The 24,955-nt window shown below is 49.7% G+C and overlaps 2 protein-coding genes across 12 annotated transcripts in view; both read left to right on the top strand.

The window, feature by feature from the left end:
* Positions 1 to 19,749, top strand: part of CPEB1 (cytoplasmic polyadenylation element binding protein 1) — a 69,916-nt gene extending 50,167 nt beyond the window's left edge. For 9 of the 11 annotated variants that reach the window (XM_066355774.1, XM_066355771.1, XM_066355777.1 and 6 more), the window contains 9 exons: positions 5,205 to 5,431; positions 7,249 to 7,501; positions 9,517 to 9,630; positions 9,919 to 10,023; positions 10,901 to 11,037; positions 13,865 to 14,063; positions 16,382 to 16,476; positions 17,034 to 17,114; positions 18,341 to 19,749. In XM_066355774.1, coding sequence (XP_066211871.1) covers positions 5,205 to 5,431; positions 7,249 to 7,501; positions 9,517 to 9,630; positions 9,919 to 10,023; positions 10,901 to 11,037; positions 13,865 to 14,063; positions 16,382 to 16,476; positions 17,034 to 17,114; positions 18,341 to 18,451 — 1,322 coding nt within the window. In that variant the 3' untranslated portion in view covers positions 18,452 to 19,749. The remainder of the gene's footprint in view (positions 1 to 5,204; positions 5,432 to 7,248; positions 7,502 to 9,516; positions 9,631 to 9,918; positions 10,024 to 10,900; positions 11,038 to 13,864; positions 14,064 to 16,381; positions 16,477 to 17,033; positions 17,115 to 18,340) is intronic. The other 2 variants (XM_066355769.1, XM_066355768.1) reach the window with 1 other exon arrangement.
* A 2,048-nt stretch (positions 19,750 to 21,797) lies between these two features.
* Positions 21,798 to 24,955, top strand: RPS17 (ribosomal protein S17). The gene is made up of 5 exons (XM_066355111.1): positions 21,798 to 21,878; positions 22,138 to 22,289; positions 22,836 to 22,941; positions 23,446 to 23,511; positions 24,830 to 24,955. The coding sequence occupies exons 1-5, from the start codon at positions 21,876 to 21,878 to the stop codon at positions 24,908 to 24,910; spliced, it is 408 nt and encodes a 135-aa protein (XP_066211208.1). The 5' UTR covers positions 21,798 to 21,875; the 3' UTR covers positions 24,911 to 24,955.

Genomic DNA, 24,955 nt, shown 5'->3' with positions numbered 1-24,955 from the left:
GTCCCTGGTTCAAAATCCTGAGGTTGTCAGCTTGGGTGCAGGCTCATCAACACGATCCCAAAGGTCACTGGCTTGAATGTCCAAGGTCGGTGGCCTGAGCTAGTGGTTGCTGGCTTGGCTTGAGCCTGAGGTTCAATCCCTGGGCAAGGCATTTACTACGAGAAGCATTCAGTGCACAACTAAAGTGAAGCGACTATGAGTTGATGCTTCTTGCCCTCTCTTTCAACAACACAGAGATCAGTTTCAGGTAATGTAAAATTGATATAATACTCTCATTAAGCTAATGTTTACATTCTGATTTTATCAGGTGGCCCAGTATTTTTCTCTTCCTTTGTCTGCATAGCTATCTGCCCCCTGCAGCAGGTCCTTGCTCCCTTGGTTGTTGCTCCCTGTGAGCTTACAGAGGTCTCGGCTTGCCTTGAATATTTTTTACCTTGTTCAGCTTGTTCTAGCCATTATGTTCCTAAAACCATTACCACAGTTTATGCTCCTTTTTTTAATACTCCTTATCCCTGGTGACTATGTCTCTCTTCCCTCCCTTCTCTTTCCCAACCCTGCCCATGTCCTCAGAGATCACACTCCTTGGGAAATGTCCTATGTGGCCACATTGGTTTCTTTTTTTTTTTGCTTGGGTATTAGTTGCTATTTTGTATTTTAACAGCTGTATTTAAATAACCTACAGTTTTTAAGTCAAGGTTAATAATTAGGTATGAAAAGTTTTGGGGACGTAGTAAAGGGTACTTACTGATCAGAAGCTTGAAGTAGCAAGCCTCAGGAGTTTCTAGGTTAGTGCTTCTAAAACTTTAATGTGTGCACAGATCTCTGGGGGATCTTGTCAAAGTGCAGGTTCTGATTTAGAAGGTCTGGAGTGGAGCCCAAGATGCTTGCTTTTTTTTTTTTTTGGTGACAAAGTCAGAGCAAGGGACAGATAGGGACAGACAGGCAGTAAGGGAGAGAGATGAGAAGCATCAATCTTTCGTTGCTGCTCCTTTAGTTGTTCATTGACTGCTTTCTCATATATGCCTTGCCTAGGGGGCTACAGCAGAGTGAGTGACCCCTTGCTCAAGTCAGCAACCTTTGGGCTCAAGCCAGCGATCATGGGGTCATGTCCATGATCCCATGCTCAAGCCAGCGACCCGGTGCTCAAGCTGGCAACCTCGGGATTTCAAACCTAGGTTCACTGAATTCCAGTCCGATGCTCTGTCTACTGCACCACCACCTGATCAGGCCCAAGATGCATTTTTAATGACTTCCTTTGGTGGCTAGGCCCTGGAGAAGTTTTAAGACCTTGGTGATGTAGGCACTGACCTCTGGTAGGTGAGGTACCTTGTCCGTAATTGATGGTCGTAAAGGAATTTGAACAAAAGAGAGGTGTGTGAAGACAAGAAGATAGAACGTTCTGGGTATTTAAAAATATACAACTTGCTAATGAAGGTGCATTCCAGAAGTTAAAGCTTGGAATCAGAATTGGTTCCCACTCTGTCACTTAGTAGCTGTTCCTTACGCAAATGCTTGCTCTTTGAGCCATGGTTTCCTTTTATTTTTTTATTTTATTTATTTTTTAAGATTTTATTTATTCACTATAGAGAGGAGAGAGAGAGAGAGAGAGAGAGAGAGAGAGAGAGAGAGAGAGAGAGAAGGGGGGGGGAGGAGCAGGAAGCATCAACTCCCATATGTGCCTTGACCAGGCAAGCCCAGGGCTCTGAACCGGCAACCTCAGCGTTTCCAGGTTGACGCTTTATCCACTGCGCCACCACAGGTCAGGCCTGGTTTCCTTTTATTAAGATGGGATAATAATACTCGCTTCTTAAGGAGTCAGTGAATGGTGCCTGGCATGTCCTAGGTGTTCGCGAATGGCAGGAGCACGATTGGACCTGGTCCAGGTGAGAGCAGGTAACTGTCCGGGACTGTGAGCACTGAGGGACAAGGAGTTTATCAGTGGCCATTGTGGGCTGTCCTGCCTTTTTCTTTCTAGACAGGTTTGTTAGCAGATTAGAGAATGTGGTAGAGGTAATTCCTAGCTTTGACACAGGAATCTGACAAAGCCCTAAGATTTCTTTGTGGAAATGGCAAATAAATATACATATACATACATACGTACGTACATACAGGTTAGTTGATGGATTTGTGGGTGGAAGGACAGATGACAACATCATAGTGAACACAGATTGATAAGTAAGAAAAGTGGTCCACAGTGGCACCCCTATTGCTTTTTGACTCTTTCAGATACAGTTTTTTTAAAAACCTTGCGCGAAAACGTAACTATAGTTCCTGCTGACCATCCACAAGTGCTGGGCCTGTATTGAGGGTTCCTGTGCCCGCTGCTCTGGGCTGGGTCTCCCTTGACAACTCTGGGGCTCCACAGTGCTGCCTCTTTTAGGGTTAACAATCTACCCTTGATCTTGTTTGTCTCTGGTGACTGCTCCCCCCAGCTTCTCAGGGTGCCACTCTGTCAAGTGGAGGCTCTACCTTCTCCCCAGCCTCATTCTGCTTTCCTTTCCTTCCTAATTTCCCAGTCCTCCTCAGAAGAGTTCAGCGTCTGTTTTTGTTTGTTTTAACCGCAAGCCCAGTGATCATCATGAGTTCCTTTCCTGTCTCTATGGGTGACCTAGCCAATATTTTAGACTCTACACAGTCCACATCAGCCACTTCGGTCACACAGCCTGGGTCTTCTGCCTGGCTGTCCTGGCGGGCCCTGAACTCTCCTATGGTCGTCAGCCCCTTAAAAGGGCTGCTTTTCCCTTTGCTTCCAGTCTGTTGACGCTCTTTTACTGATAACACGTGTCCCGTTCTTCATCTCCACTGTTGGTGTTACCATCAACTCTGTCATCCACTTCTCTCTCAGGGCCTCTTTGGTAAACTGATCATAGCCTGTGTGAGCCCAATGTCTCTCCTGACACTCAAGTCTATTTAAATACTCAGTGTTCCTCTCAGCAAGGCACTGTTGCCCAGGGCAGTCTCCTTAGTTTCCCGGGGGACCTCTTTCTGCTCCCACAAAAGATCTTCAGTGTCTTCCGTTTACCTTCAGGATGAAGTCTGAATGCCTTAACTCGGTTAGGATTTGACTGTTAGCACGTTCACCGCCCTGACTTCTTTTGTAAGATAGGAAGAAAGACAAGGCCCCTCGAGGCCATTGGCACCATGTGTAAGACCTGTTAGTTTTCATGGTGCTTTGCTGCCAGGGTTCCCAGCGTCAGGGAGGAGCCTCACAAGTACACTCACGCCTCTGCTTCTTGGTATAAGTTCCTGGGGCTCTGACTGTGGGTTTCATTGAGGAAAGGTTTGTCAAGAGTATCTGAGAAGTTTGACAAGGATTATTTCTGACAGTGTTAGAACCCAAGCCTGGAGACACACTGAGTTTCATCTGAGGGTCCATGCCTAGAAAACTGCTTTGAAAGATCTAGTTGAAGAATGATTCTTTAAAATACAGTAATAGGCCCTGGCTGGGTTGGCTCAGCCCAGCATGTGGAAGCCCCAGGTTTGATTCTGGGTCAGGGCATACAGGAGAAGCACCCATCTGCTTCTCCACCCCTCCTCCTCCTCTCTCTCTATACCCCCACCCCCATAGCCATGGTTGGAATGAGTAGGCCCAGGCACTGAGGATGGCTCCCATGGCCTCAACTCAGGTGCTAATAGCGTGGTGGTTGTGGCACAGCGGCCTTAGATGGGCAGAACATCAGCCCTAGATGGGAACATCAGCTGGGTAGATTGGTGGATCCTGGTCAGGGTACATGTGGGAGTTTGTCTCTCTGCCTTTCTGCCTCCCCCTTGATAAAAACAAAAACCAAAAAACAAGAACACAATAATAAACTCCTTGCTGGCCCTGGTACAGTTCTCCCACTCCTGACACACACACATTGGATGGGCTAGAATTAGAATGATCTACCACACCAAGTGTCGGCCAGGAGGCCTCTGGGATGGAACTCTGATCAGTGCATTGAAAATGGTGCATCTCCTTTGCAAAACAATAGGACAGGTTTTTTTTAATTAACGGTATTCTTACCACTACAAAATAAACACATGCACAGTGTCCCCTGCATTAAAAAGTTAAGGATACACTTAACTCATCTTCATCTGAAAGGGAGGTGGTTTGGTTAAGGGAGAGCCGACTGGGCTGAGGTAGACCAGGTCTTTGCTGTGAGTGGCGTGTGTTCATTTTGATTTCATGCCAGGAGAGGTTTATTCTTGCCTCCTGGGACCCACCGTGGCCCCAGCCAGGCCTTGAGACCTGCTTGGATCCTGAGAGGACCCCGCTCTGGCGACCTGTGTCACTGGGTTACTACTGAGGCAGACCCAGTCACAGCTTCCAGTTATTGAGCCCTTACACACTTTAAAACAATATTTTGGTTTTGCCTCCAGCCATTTTGAGGTGAATCAGATGAGAAAAACCCAACAGATTAAGGCACATCCTCAGTGTTGGTGCTATCAGAGCTATGTGGCAAAGCCCTGTGACTCCTTATCCTCGCAGTTAACACGTGCCCCAAGGTCAAGTGCAGAAAACGCCCTCTTCTGCCATCCACATTCCCTCCCTTGTCTTTCCTGGGCTCTGCTTTACTCCTTTTTTGATGTTTCATATTTATGTATTGCCTGTGTGCTGAGTTCTTTCCCGGCAGTGAGTAAAATAGTTGGTATTCCATCTAAGCTGCCATGACACGGTGGAGATGTGCAGAGCTTCCCAGAGCACATGGCCGTGCAGAGGAGGTTCAGGCTAGGACTTCATCCTAGGTTTGTCTCCAGCCAGAGCAGGCTTCCTTAGATGTCATTCAGCTTCCATCCCAGTGAATGTGGGAAGTCTAGTCCACATGTTGGCAGGCAGGCAGGAAGGAGTATGGTTTGTGCAGAGTTGTCTCCTATAGCAACATGGGCTGTGTATCTAGACCTTAAATGCAGCTCTGACCAGGGTTCCCAGGGGCACAGAGTTTCCCAGATGCTGACACTACCCCTAAGCCTGGGTGACAGAGAGCAGTTTTGTTGCTTTTGTTACGGCAGGACCTCTGGTCTTCAGAAACTGTAATTGCCTCTTGTGGGCCCTGGGTGGCCAGTGTCAGTATTGGGAGTGGGCTGCTTATTATACGCTGTGGCTCTGTTGTGGTCTCAGTGGCCGTGCCTCAGTGCGTCCTGTTGAGTGGCTGTGGGAGACAAGGGTAGAGCTGTTGACTAGGAGGACACTAAGAGGTCATGAGATTGCCTTTTTCCCCTTCTAGTACTGAGCATGCTCCACAACCCACTGGGCAATGTCCTGGGAAAGCCCCCCTTGAGCTTCCTGCCGCTGGACCCCCTTGGATCTGACGTGGTGGACAAGTTCCCAGCACCCTCAGTTAGAGGATCCCGCCTGGACACATGGCCCATCCTGGACTCCCGTTCCAGCAGCCCCTCGGACTCGGACACCAGTGGCTTCAGCTCCGGATCAGATCACCTCTCAGATTTGATCGTATGTAGCTTGTCAGGGAATGCAGTGGGACGGTGCTTGGCATTGGTGTGTGGCCACTAGAATGTAGGCTGGGAGGTGAGAGGGCCATCGTGGGCCTGCACAGAGCTTCTCATCACTGACAGAAGAGGATGCCTTGTATACCTATTGAGCGCTGCATTTCAGAACCTGAACTAAGGATACTTTTTTTTGCATTATTCCGAGAGCTGTTGGGTAATAGTTATCCTACAAGTAAACATGGGAGTTCTAGCAGTGTTGTCTCCTGAGCTATATACAGGGTTTTCTTTATACCTATATGTATGATTTCTCAAAAATTTTAAGTGAGGATTTTTAAAATCACATGTTAGTACAGGCATATCTTGTCTTATTGCACTGCCCAGGTATTGCGTTTTTTACAAACTAAGGCAAGACCGCCCCCCCACCACTACCACCAGCAAAAGATTATGACTTGCTTTCCTGCAAGACTTGCTTGATTACTTATTGCCGTGATCAGGGCCCAGCCCTGTAGGGTCTCTGAGCTGTGCCTGTCATCCGCAGGGCCAGGGTACTTACTTAGATCCAACTGATGCTGGCTCCTAAATTCTTTCCTCTGACACGCACTAGCTCTCAGTCTGAGGCCACTGAATTTCTGTTACTGCCTCACAGTTAATTTTGCATCCATGCTCCTTACCTACAGCCATGCATGACGGTGGCCCCATGAGGAACAGGGGACACCAGAAGTAAATACCTGGGAATGCAGTGAGGACTCCCCCTCAAACGAGTGCAGTTTCAGGTGCCTCCTCATCCTGACCTCTCCTGCCTAGATAGTTCTAAGCTGACTGTTAGGTGAACGGAATGGCTTATTTTCCTGCCCTCTTTTTCATACCTAGGACTCCAGGACTGGTAGCCTTGGTTGTGGTTACAGTTTCCCATGCGTAGCATGACCCCGTTAGCACTCACGTTGTCTCCTATCAACTGAGAGCAAGAGCAGGCAGCGGTGTCCCACCTCATGCTGGTTGGGCTGCGGCTCGAGGGCTTGCCCCCACAGGCCCCTTGCCTCTCTGGGCTGCAGTGTGCGCCCTGTAAAATGGAGTTAGAGGAGTTGCCTCTGGTTAGGGCACTTGAGATGGGGCCTAGTCTTGCATATCACCTCATGACGCTTTAATATTTGGGGATTTTGTTTAAAGAATTTGTTCAGATACCTCACCCCAAGAGCTAATTGACGAAGGGATTTGGACAGACAACTCACAGAAGAGGAACCGGAGGCAGTGTTTGAACTTTTGGGAAAGGTTCTGTTGTGTAATTATTATTATTTTTGATAATGTGATATCAAATTCCCACTTAAATCAGAATTTAAAGGTTTGGCACAATTTTGTAGTGAAACTTCATTCTCATACATTTCTGACTGAGCACTGCCCCGACCCCCCCCCCCCTCCCCTGAATTGAAAGCATTTGGCATTCTGGACCTAGGAACCTGACCAGAGAAAACACAATGTAAAGAAGCTACAGCTTAAAGTATTTATTTATAATCCTGAAAACCAGAGGGTATCTAAGTGTTTATCGGTAGAGGACCAGGTCACGGAAATGTAGCTTGCTCCCTAAATAGAATATCATAAATTAAATAATGTTTATGAAGACTGGCAAAAAGAAAAACTGTTGACTTGAGGAGAAAAGAATTTGTTTAAATTATAGAACAACTAATCTTAAAAATATTTAGAAAGAAGTCGGGAAGAAAATATATCAAGTGCTTAATGGTATTTTTAAAGTTTCTAAAGTGTGATTATTACTCTTATTACAAAACTGTCCTTTAAAAACCCGTGTCTTCCCTTTTTCTCCCCTAGTCAAGCCTCCGCATTTCCTCCCCTCTGCCCTTCCTGTCTCTGACAGGGGGTGGCCACAGAGAGTCTTTGAAGATGGGGGTTGGATCCCGGCTGGACCAAGAGCAAGCCGCTCTTGCTGCAGTCACTCCGGCCCCAACCAGTGCATCAAAGAGATGGCCAGGAGCTTCTGTGTGGCCATCCTGGGACCTTCTGGATGCTCCCAAAGACCCCTTCAGCATAGAGAGAGAGGCCCGGCTGCACCGGCAGGCTGCAGGTGAGTGTGGCTCTGGGCGGCTCTGGGCCAGGGCCGAGGCCTCACCCTGAGAACAAAGTAAGCAGCGTTGGGTCACAGATGGTGAACTGCTTGGAAGAGGACTTGGTTGTGTGATGAGGTGTCTGCATCTGCAACACATGGTCTGTTCTGCAGAGTAAGTGTGCATGTGGACAATCAGGGATTCTTTGAGGCTAGCAGAGAGTAAGCAGGGGCAACCTGGTACTTAGAGCTGTGCCTGCGAGGGTTGGATCCATCTCACTTGTTCTCCCTGTGAATTGGCTGTGCATTATTCTCTCCTGGATGGCATCTTCAAGAGAAACCCCGAGTAACAAACTCTGAATTTTGTCTCCCTTTCCCTTTCTAACTCAGGGACATGTTGGACACAACTCCTGTGGGAGCGTTCTTCCCCCAGGCTTTCTGACTAAACTCAGGGGGCGTACTTGTGTGGGCAACCTCTAAGGTAGGGGATGTCCCCAAGTGTCCTGGTCTCCCACAGGCCCCATGTTCCGTAATTACATGATCTCAAACATATTACATCTGTTTTTCCTCTTAACACCAGTATTCAGAAGTCAATGAGTTAACAGGAGTCACTGTTTACCAAGGGTCAGGACAGTGTGCATGGACCGTGGTCCTAAGGGCTGGAGCTGTTGACCAGAGAGTGCTCAGGTCTCTGTTCCAGGTGTTTTCCGAGGCTTTGTTATGCCTGTCTTTCTGCTTACAGAGCTGGAGCTGAGCTCAGTCTCCTCTAATGGCGCTGCTCCCATGCTCACTACTTGTTTGGGCAGCCCATTTTGTACTAACTCTAGTGCTGTCGCTTTCCTGTGAAATGACACCATGCTTTTGGACAAGGTTATTACGTCAAGTTCTGTTTTCATTTGCAAAATATAGTTGGTGCCTGCTGGGGAATAGCTTCCATTTTGTTGCCCTGGGTGAGAGTGATGGCTGGGGTCCGCCCCGTGCTAACAGAGGGGAGTGCATGGGGCACGGCTGCCATCCCCACGAGGCCAGGCTCTACTCTGGAATGGCATGGTCTGAGTGGGGCGGGATTATTAAGACTGACAGAAGGCTGAACTAGTCACCCAGAAAATAGAGGCCTTTAGACAATTTCAGGGCTAAACAGAAGGGTGGTTCTAGTATATGCAGCTCCCGTCAGAGAAACCCACCCCACAGAGGCTTAGACAAACTTGTCTTTGGTGTATACAGGATGCTGAGGAGAGGGGCTCTATTATCTTACAGAGGCCCATTGTCAGACACTCTGTGGGTGCTCTGGCCATCAGAGGTGGGGGTGGGGTGGGGGTGGGGCAGGGTTCTGGGGTAGGGACAGTTGTGACACTTTGGTCCTCTTGAGTTGCTAGTGGTGGATTTTATTGGCACGTCCTAACTCTTTTCCCCCCCTTTCCATTGGTTTGAGAGAGAAGAAGGGAGAGATAATATGAATCATCAACTCATTGTTCTACTTAGTTGTGTACCCATTAATTGCTTCTTATATATGCACTGACCGGGACTCAAACTGGCAACTTTGGCCTTCCAGGGTGATACTCTCTCCACTGTACCACCAGCTAGGGTGGCAGTGTCCTAACTTCTGTGATTGATGAGTTCAGAATGACGATAGGGGAAGTAGAGTTGAATGTTTGGGGATAAGGCCCATTTGGACCAGTCAGCCTTTGGGATATTTTATACGAAATTGTTCTGTTTACATTCAGGTGATTTTAAATTAGTATTGTAAGCAATAGATAAAACTTCTTTGCGGTTAAATTACCAATTATATGTTTGAAAATAGCTTAGGTTGTGACAGTTTTTACCCCGTGACTCTCTCAGTGCTAGTGGAGACAGAATTGCTGAATTAGGGTTCTCATCCTGGGCTGACAGGACAGGTGAGGTAGAATTTTTCTTCCCTTTCACAATGGTTGCAGCCAGGCTGTGACTTTGGCCTGTCCATTTCCTCCTGGACAGCTTCACCCCAGAGAAGGGCAGTGACTTTGTTGGTTCCCGTTTCTCTTTCTCTTCCACCAAAGCTGTGACTGAAGCTACCTGTACCTGGAGCGGCCAACTTCCTCCCCACAACTACAAGAGCCCCATCTACTCTTGCAAAGTGTTCCTAGGTGGTGTTCCCTGGGATATTACGGAAGGTGAGCACCCTCCGAGACCTCCTGCTTCAGTCGTTGCAGGTGGGACACAAACGTCAGGAACACGGAACTTGGGCTTGAGGCCGGAGCTGAACCTCTGTCTGAGCACAGGGTGTTCCAGCAGTAGCAGAAGGGAGCGTGCACATCACAGACTCCATTGTGTATGTGCTGCTTAACTTGTCACCCGAGAGCAGGGCCAATTCTGAGTTGCTGTCGAAGGGCGGGTGAGCCTGGGAGACCTGGTGAGCCTGTGCTGTGCCACAGCTTCCGCCATTTCCCATCTCTTTGCAGCTGGATTGGTTAACACCTTCCGTGTTTTTGGCTCTTTGAGTGTGCAGTGGCCTGGTAAGGATGGCAAGCACCCCCGGTGTCCTCCCAAAGGTAATATGCATAAAGGTAATAAAGACGTGGTAGGAGCTTTCTTTCCTCCCTAGCACATAATTGCACTGAGGGATGCTGGGATGTCACCGCTGCATGCTGGTTCCGTGTTTTGGGCACTTGGAGCACACTGCTTTCAGCCGTCAGCACTCCTCTCCAAGCACCACATCCCTCTGTCTCTTTTAGGCTAATGGGCTATCTGTCCAAACTTACCTGCGGTCGGAGCTCCTTCTGAAAGCCCTTGTGAAATCTCCTGTGTACTGTCCCTCAGACCTGGACCCAGCAGCTTTTTCCCCTCTCAAAGAGAGGCACTTGCAAAGCTTTTCTCTGTCTGCTTTGCTGCCCAGTTACGTGGTTGCCTGCCCTACTTCTGAGCTCCCTTTGGAGTTGGCAGGAACAAGGACCACACGTCTGATTCCTCACTGGTCTGAAATGAGATCCCTTCCCTGTAGAAAGGAGGTGCTATTTTCAATCTGCCCCATCTTCACTGGAAATGTTCTGGTGAACTGGACCAGTGGGCTAACTAGGCTTTTAGAGCAGTACCTCCACCCTGGCATGTGGGCCACAGACCTGCCATCTCTCCTGCCAGGAATGCCTGGCTCAGCTGACCTGCACAGACTCTGTGTCCTGGTTGAGGAGCTGTGGGGTATGACAGACCCATGTCCTGCCCTGCCAGTCCCCTCCCCTACTTAGGTGGGGATGTACCTGTCTCCCTCCATTGGCCTGGCCATTGGGTAGAGCAGGTGCTCCGTTCTACAAGACCTCTTAGGAGCAGGACAAGGTTGTGTCTTACTCATGAGTTCGCTCTCTTGAAAGACACTTGCAGTTGCAAAACCCAGGCTGAGGAGTAGCCATTGAGGGATTGTGATGCGATGTCTCCTTGTGTTGGGAACAGGGTATGTGTATCTGGTCTTTGAGCTGGAGAAGTCTGTCCGAGCCTTGCTGCAGGCTTGCTCCCATGACCCGCTGAGTCCAGACGGCCTGAGTGAATACTATTTCAAGATGTCCAGCCGAAGGATGCGGTGCAAGGAGGTGAGTTAGCACCATGTCCTGTCTGGGTTTGGGCAGCTGGCCTGTGAGGCCAAGGACTTCCTTGGGGTGGGTGGGCATGCAGGCTGCAGGGGAGTGTTCCTACCGGGGCGTGCAGGCTGCTCTTCCTGCTTCACAGCAAATACAACAACGTAGTCTTGATTATATTTTGCAAAAACAACCTTTGGCCTTGATGGAATGTGTGTGCTCTTGTCCATGGAGTTCAGACTCTTTCAGCCAACTTTGCATCTGTGGTGGATAAATTCTAGGCCACACCCAGCCATGGTCACTGCTTCCCTCTGTTCGGGCTCTGCTAGCTGGGTAGTTTTCTCCTCACCAGTCTCTCTCCCTAAACCTTTCAGGTATTGGTCTTGTGTGTCCTTCACATCTGGGGTCTCTAGCCTAGATATGTCCTACCTGGAACCTTATTTGCATATTCCTGTGCCCCTTTTCAGATTCACTGCATCGATTTGAGTGGAGCTTAAGAATCTCCTCTTCAGCCCAGCTCCCCATGAGGTTCTAGAGGGTGGTGGTTGAGAAACATGTTTTAAAAGACAACACTGGTTCCTGTGCTCAAAACTCCATTTAGGTGGTGAGGACCCATCATTAACCAAACATGTCTTAAAGGATGCTGTTGAGCTTAGGAATTAGAGTTTTTTAAAAAAAATTCTGGTTCTAGAGCATGTCACTTTTGTGACATTGGATTAGATATTTAATATCTCTGAAACTTCCCATCTATAAAATGGGGAATTGAAGTGCCTATTTTAGTAAAAAGATGAGCAGTTCCCAGGGGTCATTGGGGGAGGGTGTGGATAAACAGGTGTGGCATGGAGGATGTCTCAGGCAGCGAAACCGCTCTGTGTGATGCCATAATGGTGAACACATGTTCTTACACGTGTAACAGCCCATAAAATATACCACATGGGGGGGGAATATATATATATATACCACATAGGGATGAACCCGGATGTGAACAGTGGACTTGGGGTGATGACATGTCCTTGGAGGTTCTCTGGCTGTAACAGATGCCCCCTCTGGTGCGGGATGTTGATGTTGAAGAGGCTGTGTGTTGGGGGGGCAGAGGGTATAAGGAAACTATTTTAGCTTAGTTTTTCTGTGAAAGTAAAGTCTATTTAGAAAGTGAAGTCTATTAAAACCTATGGGGTAAAGGGCGGAGATGTCTATTTTATTGAGATGGTTAATCAGAGTGAAGGTAAATAATCCATGTAGCAAAGCCAGCTCTTTATAGCTGTTGTTTGTTCACATTTTGTCTTAGTAACAGGGTAGTTTCACCCTCTGGCTTCCCACCTTCTCTCCTTTCTCTCTGTGTGAAGCTCACATGCAGCTAACCCCTTTATGGTATTCTAGGATTTCATGAGCATGTTCTTTCTCTGTCCCCCCTTTCACAGTGATGGGCTGCTGTGCCCTGGTCCCTTGACCCTCCTCAGTGCCCTTTCCAATACCTTTCCTGTCCCTTCTTCTCATCACCCTGCAGTGATTTAGTATCTTGATGCGCTGATTGTAGACTGCCCCATCTCTCTGCCTTTTCTACTTCCTTGATGTCCATTCCCACACCGTGTGGTCAGTACTGAGTCCCTTCTCTTGTCTTTCCCAAGTCAGATACCTTATTTACTTTGTAGCTCTGCTCTTAAACCTTTAGACCCAGACTCACCTCTTCCATCTGTCATGCTTGAGCCCCACCTTCTTGTGGGGCCTTTCTTTGGGATATCTTGTAGTCCTAAGTTCTTCCATTTAGTGTAAGAAAAAGCCCTGGCCAGTTGGCTCAGTGGATAGAGTTTCAACCCAGTGTATGGAATTCCCAGGTTTGATTCCTGGTCAGGGCACACAAGAGGAGTGACTGTTGGCTTCTCTCTCCCTTCTCTCCCTTTTCCTCTCTCACAGTCAGTGGCTCCATTGGTTTGAGCATCGGCCCTGAGTACCAAGGACAGCTCCTTGGTCCAGGCGTTGGCCTCGGGTGCTAAAAATAGCCTGTTTGATTCGAGCATTGGCTCCAGACAGGGGTTGCTGGGTGGATCCTGGTCAGGGCACATACAGAAGTCTGTCTCACTATTTCCCCTCCTCTCACTTAAAAAAAAAAAAAAAAAAAAAAAGAAAAAGATTGGAAAACCTGGTGGCCCCTGGGATGTTGACCACGATGGTGGTACTACCCTGTGGAGTGGAAAAGCAAAGTGGACTTTTTATCTCCTGGTGAAATTGGCTCCCGTGGAAACTTGTGCCACCTCTCTCATCCCAGGGTCCTCCAGGCCTAGACCATCAGTCCTGATTCCTCCTGGTTGTCCCACCACTCCTGATGCTCTGCAGACTCTTCTGTTGAGCCTTCTGGGTCTTGGCTGCTCTGTGCCCAGTGCCCTGGCCTTCTCCTGCCTTCTGGACTACTGTTTCTGCCTTTCTGCTGGCATCTGCCTCATCTCTTCCCGCTTTGAGACTTTTTCTCTTTTTTTACATCTTTACACCTTAATCATCCAGAACACTTACTGGTCATTGGTCTGTGCACCTCACTGTGGAGCTGCAAGACTGCTCTGCCAGATTTCCTTCTGGGTATGAAAGTTTGATATTGTTTTGCTTGCTTTCCGGGATGAGTGACTGCTGTTTGACCGTCTGTTGTCACCATTTGGACACATGGACTCAGTAAAAGTCACCTCCAGTTGGGTTGGGCTGAGGGTGGCCTCTGTGCCTGGGGAACAGCCCTTCTCACCTGCATCTGGGCCTCAGTAGCCCAGCTCTGGCCTCTCCCGGAGCCTGTCCTTTCCAAATGAGAGCCTCTGCCTGGCGCCCTGCCAGGGATGACACACCTTTGGGTGGTTTTCAGGTGCAAGTGATCCCTTGGGTCTTGGCCGACAGCAACTTTGTCCGGAGCCCATCTCAGAGACTCGACCCCAGCAGGACAGTGTTTGTGGGTGCGCTGCACGGGATGCTCAATGCTGAGGCCCTGGCAGCCATCCTGAACGACCTATTTGGTGGAGTGGTTTACGCCGGGATTGACACAGATAAGCACAAGTATCCCATTGGTGAGTGTCCCACTTCTATGTAGGAAAGCTTGGTCTACCTCCCAGGGGTAGACCAAGATTGTGATACCTCCCCACAGGAGTGGAGAGGGAGGCCTGACCCAGGTCTGCAGGTCAACACCTGCCAGCACACTGCATCTTTTTCTAAGAAACCGCCAGTATTGACCCCTTGTATCTACCCTGCCCACCTCCGTGAAGGGGAGAACACGGTGGGGGGAGACCACAGCAGGTGAAATGACACAGAAACTTGGTGCGAAGCCCAGAGCCAAACCATCTGGGACACACAACAGGTCATATTTCATTGAAAGGCCAGGACTTTTCTGAACTTGCCTGGTTTTCTTTATAAGAGTTCTTGAAAAGTGGTCTTTGTCTAGGGTTATAGACCAGGTCAGTCTGAAGGAGACTCAGACTGGGTGGCTCAGGCCACAGAGTACAGTCATGGTCTCTGCTGTCCCAGTGTAGGGGAGTCTATTGGCTGAACCACGGTTTTTTTTTTTTTGTATTTTTCCGAAGCTGGAAATGGGGAGGCAGTCAGACAGACTCCCGCATGCGCCCGACCGGGATCCACCCGGCACGCCCACCAGGGGGCGATGCTCTGCCCATCCGGGGCGTCGCTCTGTCGCAACCAGAGCCACTCTAGCACCTGGGGCAGAGGCCAAGGAGCCATCCCCAGCGCCCGGTCCATCTTTTGCTCCAGTGGAGCCTCGGCTGCAGGAGGGGAAGAGAGAGACAGAGAGGAAGGAGAGGGGGAGGGGTGGAGAAGCAGATGGGCGCTTCTCCTATGTGCCTTGGCCGGGAATCGAACCCGGGACCCCTGCACGCCAGGCCGACGCTCTACCACTGAGCTAACCGGCCAGGGCTGAACCACTGGGTTTTTTGTCCAGCTTCTCTGACAAAGGACATCAGTTCCCCAGATGTGGCAGAATAATCTCAGTGGTGGCGTCTGGAGGTGAAGCAGAGCCTAAATTTTCTGATTGAGACATGGCTAACCCACCTCCCCGAATGCTTGGTCTGCCCACTGACATGGAGTCTGGTCAGGAAGGAGCTGTGTGCTCACTGGTGCTGCACCGCAGATGGAGGGCAGAGACTTCAGCTGCTGCTGGGGCAGAGGCAGCAGTTGGCAGGATGAGGCTCTCCCGGCTTCCCACCGGATCTAGGAGGACCTCAGAGGAGGGTGTGGCTATTGGGCCAACCTTCAGAGAGAGGTTCTATCTCCATCTTGGTTTCTATTCTCAGCCCTTTATAATCTTTCCTAGCAAGAGACAGACAGGACGGGAGAGAGATGAGAAGCATCAACAGGTCATTGGGTCATTGTAGCACTTTAGTTATTCATTGATGACTTTCTCATACATGATCCCTTCCTTAAGCCAGTGACAATGGGTCATGTCTATGATCCCATGCCCAGGCCAGTGACCCTGTGCTCAAGCTGAATGAGCCCGCGCTCAGGCCAGTGACCTCTGGGTTTCGAACCTGGGTCCTCAGCGTCCCAGGTTGATACTCTATTCACTGCACCACCACCTGGTCAGGCTGGGCCCTTTAATCTTGCCTGTGCATCTTCCCTCCTTCCCTTTTCAGTCAGCAAATCCTCCCCCATTCCTGTTGGGTTTGTGCCGTCCTGGTCTGTAACCCACTATCTAATAAGTAGCAACCAACTGAATGTGGCTACTGAGTGCTTGAAGTGTGGTTAGTGTCACATGCTGAAACAATAATATTCTGGATATATTGGGTTAAATAAAATATATGATTAGGCCCTGGCCGGTTGGCTCTAGAGCGTCAGCCCGGCATGAGAAGTCCCGGTTCAATTCCCGGTCAGGGCACACAGGAGAAGCGCCCATCTGCTTCTCCACCCCTCCCCCTCTCCTTTCTCTCTGTCTCTCTCTTCCCCTCCCACAGCCAAGGCTCCATTGGAGCAAAGTTGGCCCGGGCACTGAGGATGGCTCCATGGCCTCCGCCTCAGGTGCTAGAATGGCTCTGGCTGTGAGCAACGCCCCAGTTGGGCAGAGCATCGCCCCTGGTGGGTGTGCCGGGTGGATCTTGGTCGAGCACATGTGAGAGTCTGTCTCTCTGCTTCTCTCTTCAAAAAAAAAAAAAAACACACACCCACACACACACACACACACACACACACACACACACACAATTAAAATTCCACTGCTTTTTTTCCCCACTTAAATGTGGCTACTAGAAAATGTAAAATTACATAAGTCACTCACGTTATATTTCTGTTGGCTGTCGCCTAGAAACAGTTTCCTGAGTGTTGACAAGTGACATTTGGGTGAATTTGGCTAGAAGGTAAATTTGTTTTCTTGTTCCTATGACAGGGTCTGGTCGCGTGACTTTTAATAACCAACGTAGTTACCTGAAAGCCGTCAGTGCTGCTGTTGTGGAGATCAAAACCACCAAGTTTACCAAGAAGGTAAGGGACTTTCTGTCCCTTCCTCTGGGCCAGTTAACACCCAAGGCAGGCCTGAGACTGGAGCTGGACCTGGGCTGGGTGTGTGCCCAGGGGAGGGAGCCAAGCCCCTGGGGATGCTTGGGCGTTCAGGTCTTGGCATGAACCTGGTCTTTGGTGGCTTAGGAGAGAGAGGCTGGGACTATTGAGCCTTCTCAGCCTGTGGGGTGCCTTCCCTGGCTGAGGCATTGGGCTGGCATCACTAGGGAGCCTGACTTCTTTCCCTGATCCATGTCCTCTGAGCACTCACCTGTTTCTGGACGATGGACTGTGGGGTACAGTGTGCTGGGAAGGCTAGACAGGAATGTGTGGTCACCCAAACTGCAGAGGCTATCAGTCTGGCCCTGTGTGGTGGTTTCATCTGTCCTCTAGAATCTCTACTTTGCGCCCATCATTCTCTCTAGGTCCCTTTAATCCAGCCAGCCCCCTGCATTCATGTGGAGAGCCCAATAAGGCACCCTTCCCTCCTAGCCCATGGCTTCCTGGTGAGAGGACCACTTTTCTCCTGTTTCTTTGTGCAGGTTCAGATTGACCCCTACCTGGAAGATTCTCTGTGTCATATCTGCAGTTCTCAGGCTGGCCCTTTCTTCTGTCGCGATCAGGTGAGTCCCCTGGGCACTAGAGATGTCTAGGAAGTCCCACCTTTAATTAAAAATGGTCATGCCACATTTGTCACATAGTGTTGGTGCTTTCAGGTACCCTGTGGCTGTCTGAGTACAGGAGGTGCTGGCAGTCAGACCAGGGACATAGTTTGACAGCTTGACGCAAAGCTCTTGGGAACATGTGTTGAGTTAAATCTTGATACTTGGGCCTTCTCCTTGTGCAGGATGCTGGCAGGCAGTGGAGCCCGATGGCTGACCCATGGGTGGGTTTGAGGCTCGCAGGAACCTAAGTGGGTGTGGTCAGTGATACCTGTGAACCAGGCAGTGTTGTTCGAATTTTGAGGCTAACAGTTTGATATTTGAAAAGTGGGTTGCACCCCCAGTTGTCAGAAACACGCAGAAAGCATGGTGGCTTTGTGTCGAATATTTCTGGGTGGTGACACACAGATCTGGGGCTGTTTGTCAGTAAAAGTGCTTCTCACATTGTAATGTGTATGACACCACTCACGGACCTTGTTTAAATGCAGATTGTGATTCAGTGTGTTTGGAGATTCCCTGTTTCTGACAAGTTTTGAAGTGGTCCCAGTGTTGCGGGTCTGTAATTTTGTGCCCGGGGGAGCTTGGGGCCTAGCAGTCCATCCGTACCTAGCTTTTGCTCAGCTTTGGAGTCTCTGGATAGACAGTGGTTAGACTGAGGCTGCAAAATGAGGGTGTGCAGTATGTTTGGATTGCTGAGTCAAGCCAGAAGACAAACGTCTCTCTCATCAGCCTCCATAGCAAGCTGTGGGGTCAGGTCTTTCACAGGTGAACCCTCATTTGCAGGTAATTGCTCAGAGTTCAGTGGCTTGCCAGAGCTTACACCGCTCAGAGCAAGAGGTGGGATGGAGACCGAGGTCCAGAATGTCACCTGTCCTTAAGGTGCAGAGGAAGGCATGTTGTCCACATTGGGATCTGGAGTTGCTGTCTCCAGAGGTCCTTGCATATTAGCAGCCGTGTGAGGCAGCTGCTCTGTAGAAGCTGGCGTGGTCTGTGTACGCAGTGTGAGCCCAGCGTGTCTGATGAGGTCAGGGCACCTGCCGGGTTGGTCAGCCCTGTCTTAAGGGTGAGGGGGTATCCCGAGTCCCTCTCTTCTAGCCCCACAGGGGCCACCAGGAGTCTAGTCCCTCAAAGGGGAGCTGGCCCATGCTGACGCAGGAGAGCCCTGTTTCCCTTCTCTCCCATGCCAGGTGTGCTTCAAGTACTTCTGCCGGAGCTGCTGGCACTGGCAGCACAGCACGGAGGGCCTGCGCCACCACAGCCCCCTGATGCGGAACCAGAAGAGCCGGGATTCCAGCTAGAGGAGCCCGAGGCTGGCAGCGCAGGCGACAGCCTGCACCACCTGGCCCCCGCAACCAGGAGCTGGCTTCCCGAGGACAGGGGAAGATGTAGTCACCTTTGCACTCGCTGAATCTGTCTTTGTTTCTGCACTAATTAATGCACAATGAGTTTTGTCTGGGTTTGTTTTCAGGAGCTCGGCCAGGGATAGGACCCTCTGGCTCACTCTCCAAGTGACTCGGTAGTTTTCCCAGATTTTAGTTCCTCATTTTGCCGATTAAAAGCAAAAAAACCTATGTATCCAGAAGGTATTGACATGATGCCTACATCTAGGTTTATTTATTACAAGCGCTTTTTTTACATTCCTTGCAATACTGATGGTGGTGGTGCGCAGGTCTCGTCGGTGTCATTGTTGCAGTTGCCATACAGTGCCTTTCTTTATTTACCCCCACCTGAACGGCATAAACTGAGTGTTCAGCTGGTGTTTTTTACTGTAAACAACAAGGAGACTTTGCTCTTCATTTAAACCAAAATCATATTTCATATTTTGTGCTCGAGGGTTTTTACCAGTTCATTTTTACACTCCTTAAAATAGTTTTTAGGAGTCATTTGGAACAAGAGATTTTTTTTTCTTTCTTGGCAGCTTTTAACATTATAGCAAATTGTGTCTGGGGGACTGCTGGTCACTGTTTCTCTCAGTTGTGAATGAAGGGAAAAAATTTGCAACCAAGAAAAAAATATTTTTGAATTGCAAACTGAATGGAGTAAACGGTGTTTGAGCAGCTGCTGTATATAGGTTCCAATGATTTATCGCACCTTCTTAAGTTGCACTTACTTGGGGGGGGAGGGTTGACAGTTTTTAACCACAGTCACAGGACTTCTTTCTTTTGTAACCGAGCTAAAAAGGGCTGTTTTCTGGTGGGGGCAGATGAAGGCTCACAGGAGCCCTTTTTCTCAGAGGGGACAAGTACCCTTTCCTGTTTCTTTGATTTGAGAAACATATGGAGCAACAGTTGCAGTTGATGGAAATGCTACTGGAATTTGAAAACTTGACTTTTTCTTTTAATTTCTTTTTGTAAAAAAAACAAACAAACAAATGTACTTGCCCCTCTTCGGGAAGCTGTGTGCCAAAGAACCAGTGTCATCCCCCCACCCCCGCTGAGCTGACCTTGCATTGTTGCATATCCCAGCTACTCTGTGGGTTTTGTGAAGCTGTGTGTGAAGTCTCTACCTCATTGTAGTATATGCGGGCAAGCCTGCACTCTCCTACAGATGTGTGGAGTAAGCTGTGGTGTAGTTTTTTTGGCACATAATAAACACGTTGCAGCAGAGTTCTGTTCTTGTCTCTGTGTCTGAGGGGTGTGGGCTTGGGGGCACTGGGGTAATGAGTAAGACTCCAGACTAAAAATTCACATTTCTTTGGACTCTCTGTGGTGAGATTCCTGCCCTGGTGGATTGTGGGACCATGAGGGAGTCCTACATCTGTAAGTACTTGTCACTTTTGTAGTCAAGTGCCCCTTGGAGACACCCCTCTGGCGGGTGGGTACACTAGTCCAAGTGTAAGAATCCCTCACTTAGCTAATAGGGGCTCCTCTTCTCTTAGCCCCAGACCCATCAGGGAGGAACTGGGGGCACAACTGCTCAGGCATTGGCATTGGCATGAGCCACTTGTCTCAAGCTTTCCTGTAAGCCTCGGGCCTGTTCCTTCGTGTGGGGAGGCTTCCCATCTCCTTGGACTCACCGGTGCTGACCCAGTCTGTTCTGGGAGGGAGTCCTTCATGGTACTTTACACTCTTCTTTAGAGGGTCCTGTCATCTGCCCCTCAAGCTCCCAGAATTGAGGGAGCATCTGCTGATTTTGTCAGGTAGGGCTCATCTGCTAGACTGATCTTTTTTTTTTTTTTTTAGAGAAGGACAGACGGAGAGATGAGAAGCATCAACTATGTAGTGGCAGCACTTTAGTTCAGTGATTGCTTCTCATATGTGCCTTGACTGGGTGGCTCTGGCAGAGCCGTTGACCCCTTGCTCAAGCCAGTGACCATGGGGTCATGTCTGTGATCCCAAGTTCAAGCCAGTGTCTCTGCATTCAAGACGGATGAGCCTGTGCTCAAACTGGTGACCTTGGGGTTTCAGACCTGGGTTCTCAGCATCCTAGATTGACACTATACACTGCACCACCACCTGGTCAGGCGTGAATTGATCCTTTGAAGACTACATTTTAGTCTGTGGTGCAGGAAACCCTGCATACTGAAGCACCCTTCTGTGGCAGGTACACGAGTTCACTCGGGGGCAGGTGTCAGAAATCCCTCAGCCAAGGAGACACCTCCCTTTGCATTTAAGGCCTGGCTGGTAGCAGCTTGGTTTGAAGTTTGCTGGTAAAGTTCCTGCAACTCTGAGGAGAGTCTGCCCTCCCTTTTGGTCTCCTCTTACTCTATTCCATAAAGAGGGGCTTCTTGTCCTTCAGACTTCCATTCCCAATCAGTTCAGTGACTGGACTGATCAAGGTGACAAGTAGGTGAGTTGAGGGATGAGGCACAACCCTGTGCTCCTTAACTCATCCAACCTTGCCTGCCGGCCTTTCCTTGAGTCAGATGGCATGAGCCTAGGATCCCTTCAGCAGTGTTGGAGGGAGGGCACGGGGTACTCCATGGGCAATGAGGTCACCAACGGTGACCTGTGCTGGTGGCTTTGCATGGCCTAATTTTAGAACGGATATGGTAGGAACAGCCTGAAGATAATTGTGACTAGAGAAGATGCCCTAGTTGTTGGGAGAACTGCAGATGCACTGGGCCCTGGGCTTACAAATTTGAGAGCTTGCTTTATGCTGCATACTGTTTGAGGCACTGGGAATTAGCTAAACCAAAGGGCTGTTGCCGAGCTCACCCCTAGTTAAGAAACCCAAGGCATCACTGTGACAAGAAATTAGAACAGCTTTATAAGAATAGTGATGCTATATAAATTGGAGGGAAAGCCCCTCAAATAAGGTGACATTGAACGAAGGCTAGGAAGAAAGATAAGCCTCTCCCTGTTGTACCGGAGGTTCCACCAAGCTGGATGGACAAATCTTTGACCAGTGTTCTATGGGGTCTCAGGGCACCATCCCCTACTTCCTCACCTTTCCACGACCTCGACTCACCTTCCCAAGGACTCAGCCTTGAGGCGGAGATGCACCCCTTCTGGTCTGGAGCACATCAAACAGGAATCAGAACTAAGGGGCTAGAGAAGAGAGCCCAAGACTTGCGCTAGGCGGGGCGGGGCTCACAAACGGGAGAGCCGCTCACGGGTGTTGGCTGGCTGCCTGCAGTCTCGCCCCTCACCGCCAGATGTCGCTGCGGCGCTCCCGCGTTGGCTCAGCGCCTCCCGAGCGAGGCGGAAGCGGCTTTCTAGCCTGCGCTTTATAGGCCTTTCTTGTGCTTCCTGTTTCCTCTTTCACTAGGCACCCATCGAGATGGTAAGTGCTTAGTCCAAAGCTGTTGTCTCCAGCAATCGACCTCCATCCACTTCTTTCTGCGGCCTCCCGCGCATGAGAAGGGGCGCCGAGCCCTGTCAGGCTGGGGCCTCTGCGGGCCACTGGCTTCCGCGATGATCCCCGCGTTCCAGCACGGCCCAGGGGTGCCTTTCTCTCCCGGGCTCAGCCGCAGCTCGCGGACCCCGCGGATTCCCCGGAGGGGTGTCCTGCCTCGCCATGACCCTGTCTTCTCCACTCGCAGGGCCGCGTTCGCACCAAGACCGTGAAGAAGGCGGCGCGGGTCATCATTGAGAAGTACTACACGCGCCTGGGCAACGACTTCCACACCAACAAGCGCGTGTGCGAGGAGATTGCCATTATCCCCAGCAAGAAGCTCCGAAACAAGATAGCGGGGTGAGTGCAGGCCGCGCCTGGTCTCCGGGGCCCGGTGGGAGGTGGGACGTCCGCACTGGGCCTGTCATTCCCGATGCCAGGGGGAACTGTGTCCTGGGGGTCTCGCCAGCGCGAGTCTCCCTAACGCCCCGGAGAAGGGTGCTGCAGGCCTGCATTTGCAGGCTTACTTGTAGGCACTGCCTCATGCAGGTGTCACATTTGGCCGTGACACCTTGGCCACGGTCAGACCTACGGAAGACTTAACATTAAGTGCCGTAAATCGGGACTGGGAGGAAAGAAAATGAAGACCGGGGAGGGATCGTGAAAGTTGGAGGGGGGAGGGTTTGGTGGCTTTGACAGAACTTGGAAAAGAGAGTGTGACAGAGGCGTGCTTGGGTTGCGGAGCTGTGTAGCAGCATTCAGAGTCGGGCTTCCAGGATGGCGAGGCCTCTTCTCGACGTGGACAGAGAACTGAAACTGCTGCTCGTGTGTTTGGATCTGAAGTGCACCAGTGGGAGCCGCCGGCTTTGTTGTTGTTCTTTTCCCTTGGGTATCTGCACCCTGTAGCTATGTCACACATCTGATGAAGCGGATTCAGAGAGGCCCCGTGAGAGGTATCTCCATCAAGCTTCAGGAAGAGGAGAGAGAGAGGAGAGATAATTACGTTCCTGAGGTAAACTTTCTGGGTCTTTCTCTGGTCCTCTGGCTCATCCTGAAAGACACAGCAGCCTCTTGAGAACCCTTGACAGGTGCCTGGTATCTAGAGGGACCTCAGCTGAGATGGCAAAGGGGTTTTTGATCCATATACCCTTAACCAGCTGCAGGTGCTCCCAATTCGTGGTTCTGCCATTCTGGTTTTCACATGAGAAGCCCTTCATGATGTTGGTTGCCTCGTCATGTGTTCTGGTTTGATTAGTTTCCTTAGATAAGTATTCCTGAAATGTTAACATAGTCTTGAGGTTTTCTGAATATTAGTAAGGTAATAATGAGGGCATACAAAGGTAAAGTCAGAACTGGTCTTTGGGGCCAGCAGTCCTTACGCTGACTACTCACCTTGTGGGATCCTGTCTGCTTTGCGAGGATCCCTCTTTTCATGTTTAAGAATGTCGGGGAAAGGATAGGGAAGACGAAAGACAAGTCACTGATTGATATTTTGGGGCTGCCTTGTCCCTTCTAGGTCTCAGCCCTGGATCAGGAGATCATTGAGGTTGATCCCGACACTAAGGAAATGCTGAAGCTCTTGGTAAGTGTTTACTGAATTCCTAAAGTAGGACTTCCGGCAGCCTTCCACTCTCTAATAATTCCAGATACTCTTCCCGGTGTTCTCCATACGCCATTTTATTTCCGCCTCGCTCCCTAGCTGACTCCACGTTTGCCCCTGTGTTCCAGCCCTAGTTCTCTTTTTTCTTGTGGGCTTTCCCTTGGGCACTTCATTACTACTTTGTCTGTGTGCTTACCATTAGAGGGAGCTGTGGTGTCATTTCCAGATTCTTACTACCGGGCACTACTGAGTTAGCTGTCTTCAGTACAGGTTCTTATGTGTCTCTTCTGTGGCTTTTCTCATTAGTTTGACGTAGTTTGGTGAACATAGCACGGGGCTTTAGAGGCCAATAGGCAGTTGGTGCTTTAGAGCAACTTTTCATTTTTTACGATCATGAAATACTTAAGACATTCAAAAAGATAACAGAATGAATTCCCATGCAAATTCAGAAAAACATTTCCAGTCTGTTTAAAGCCAGACTGCTACGAGTTATTTTCTTCACTATCCTGAATGCAACCTTCTAGTTTCAACTGTAAAACTGGTTTTTGAGGGTGAAATGGGAAATAGTTTCAGGTATTTGGTGGACCCTTGCGTTCTTAGCCACACTCAAACTGAGCTGGTTTAAACGTAAGCCCTGCCCTGTGTTCCCACCGCTGAGTCCCTCACACATGGTGTTTGCCTCTGGCCTGCCATTTGTGAGGCAGCCTGCCTGAGGTTGGTTCTCGGAAGGAAGTGGCACCTCGGATGTGGATGCTCTACCCCTGGTCGGAAAACTCATTAGTCAGTTTAAAAATTTGGCTCTCAAATTTTTAAACTGAAACTATATAAGTAGGTACAATGTTACTAACTTAATTAGGGTACTCCTAAGCTGGCCTTTGAGCCACACTCAAGGGGCCAAATCTCTGCATGTGGCTCACGAACAGCAGTTTGCCAACCAGGGCTCTAGACCATTGGTTCTCAGGGACATATGGCAACATCTGGACACATATTTTGGTTGTCACAGCTGGGGGATCCTAGCAGTGGATTAGAAGGCAGGGATGTTGCCAAGCATCCTACTATGGACAGGCCAGCTCTCTATCAGCTGGCTGTTGGAGTGCAGGGTCCTTGATATCTCGTGTAGACCCCCTGTGAGTTTCTTATTCTGTGGTGGGGAGGAGAAGGCCCTCCGTTTGGTTTCTTCAGGGTCCCACCAGCTTGACCCCATGCTGGTGGACGCTGACAAGCACAGCCCCATGGTGGCTCTAGAGCTCTGACCACAGATTTCACTGGTATAGTCACTGAATCCCTTTTGTTGTTCCAGGACTTTGGCAGTCTGTCCAACCTGCAGGTCACTCAGCCTACAGTTGGGATGAATTTCAAAACGCCACGTGGAGCCGTTTGAATCTTTCTGCTGTGCTGTAATATTATCAATAAACTATGGACCACC

This window comes from Saccopteryx leptura, chromosome 13 (assembly GCF_036850995.1).
Source record: "Saccopteryx leptura isolate mSacLep1 chromosome 13, mSacLep1_pri_phased_curated, whole genome shotgun sequence".
NCBI classification, from domain to species: Eukaryota; Metazoa; Chordata; class Mammalia; order Chiroptera; family Emballonuridae; genus Saccopteryx; species Saccopteryx leptura.
The sequence above is the reverse complement of the archived record's forward strand: the minus strand, read 5'-3'. Positions and strand labels throughout refer to the sequence as shown.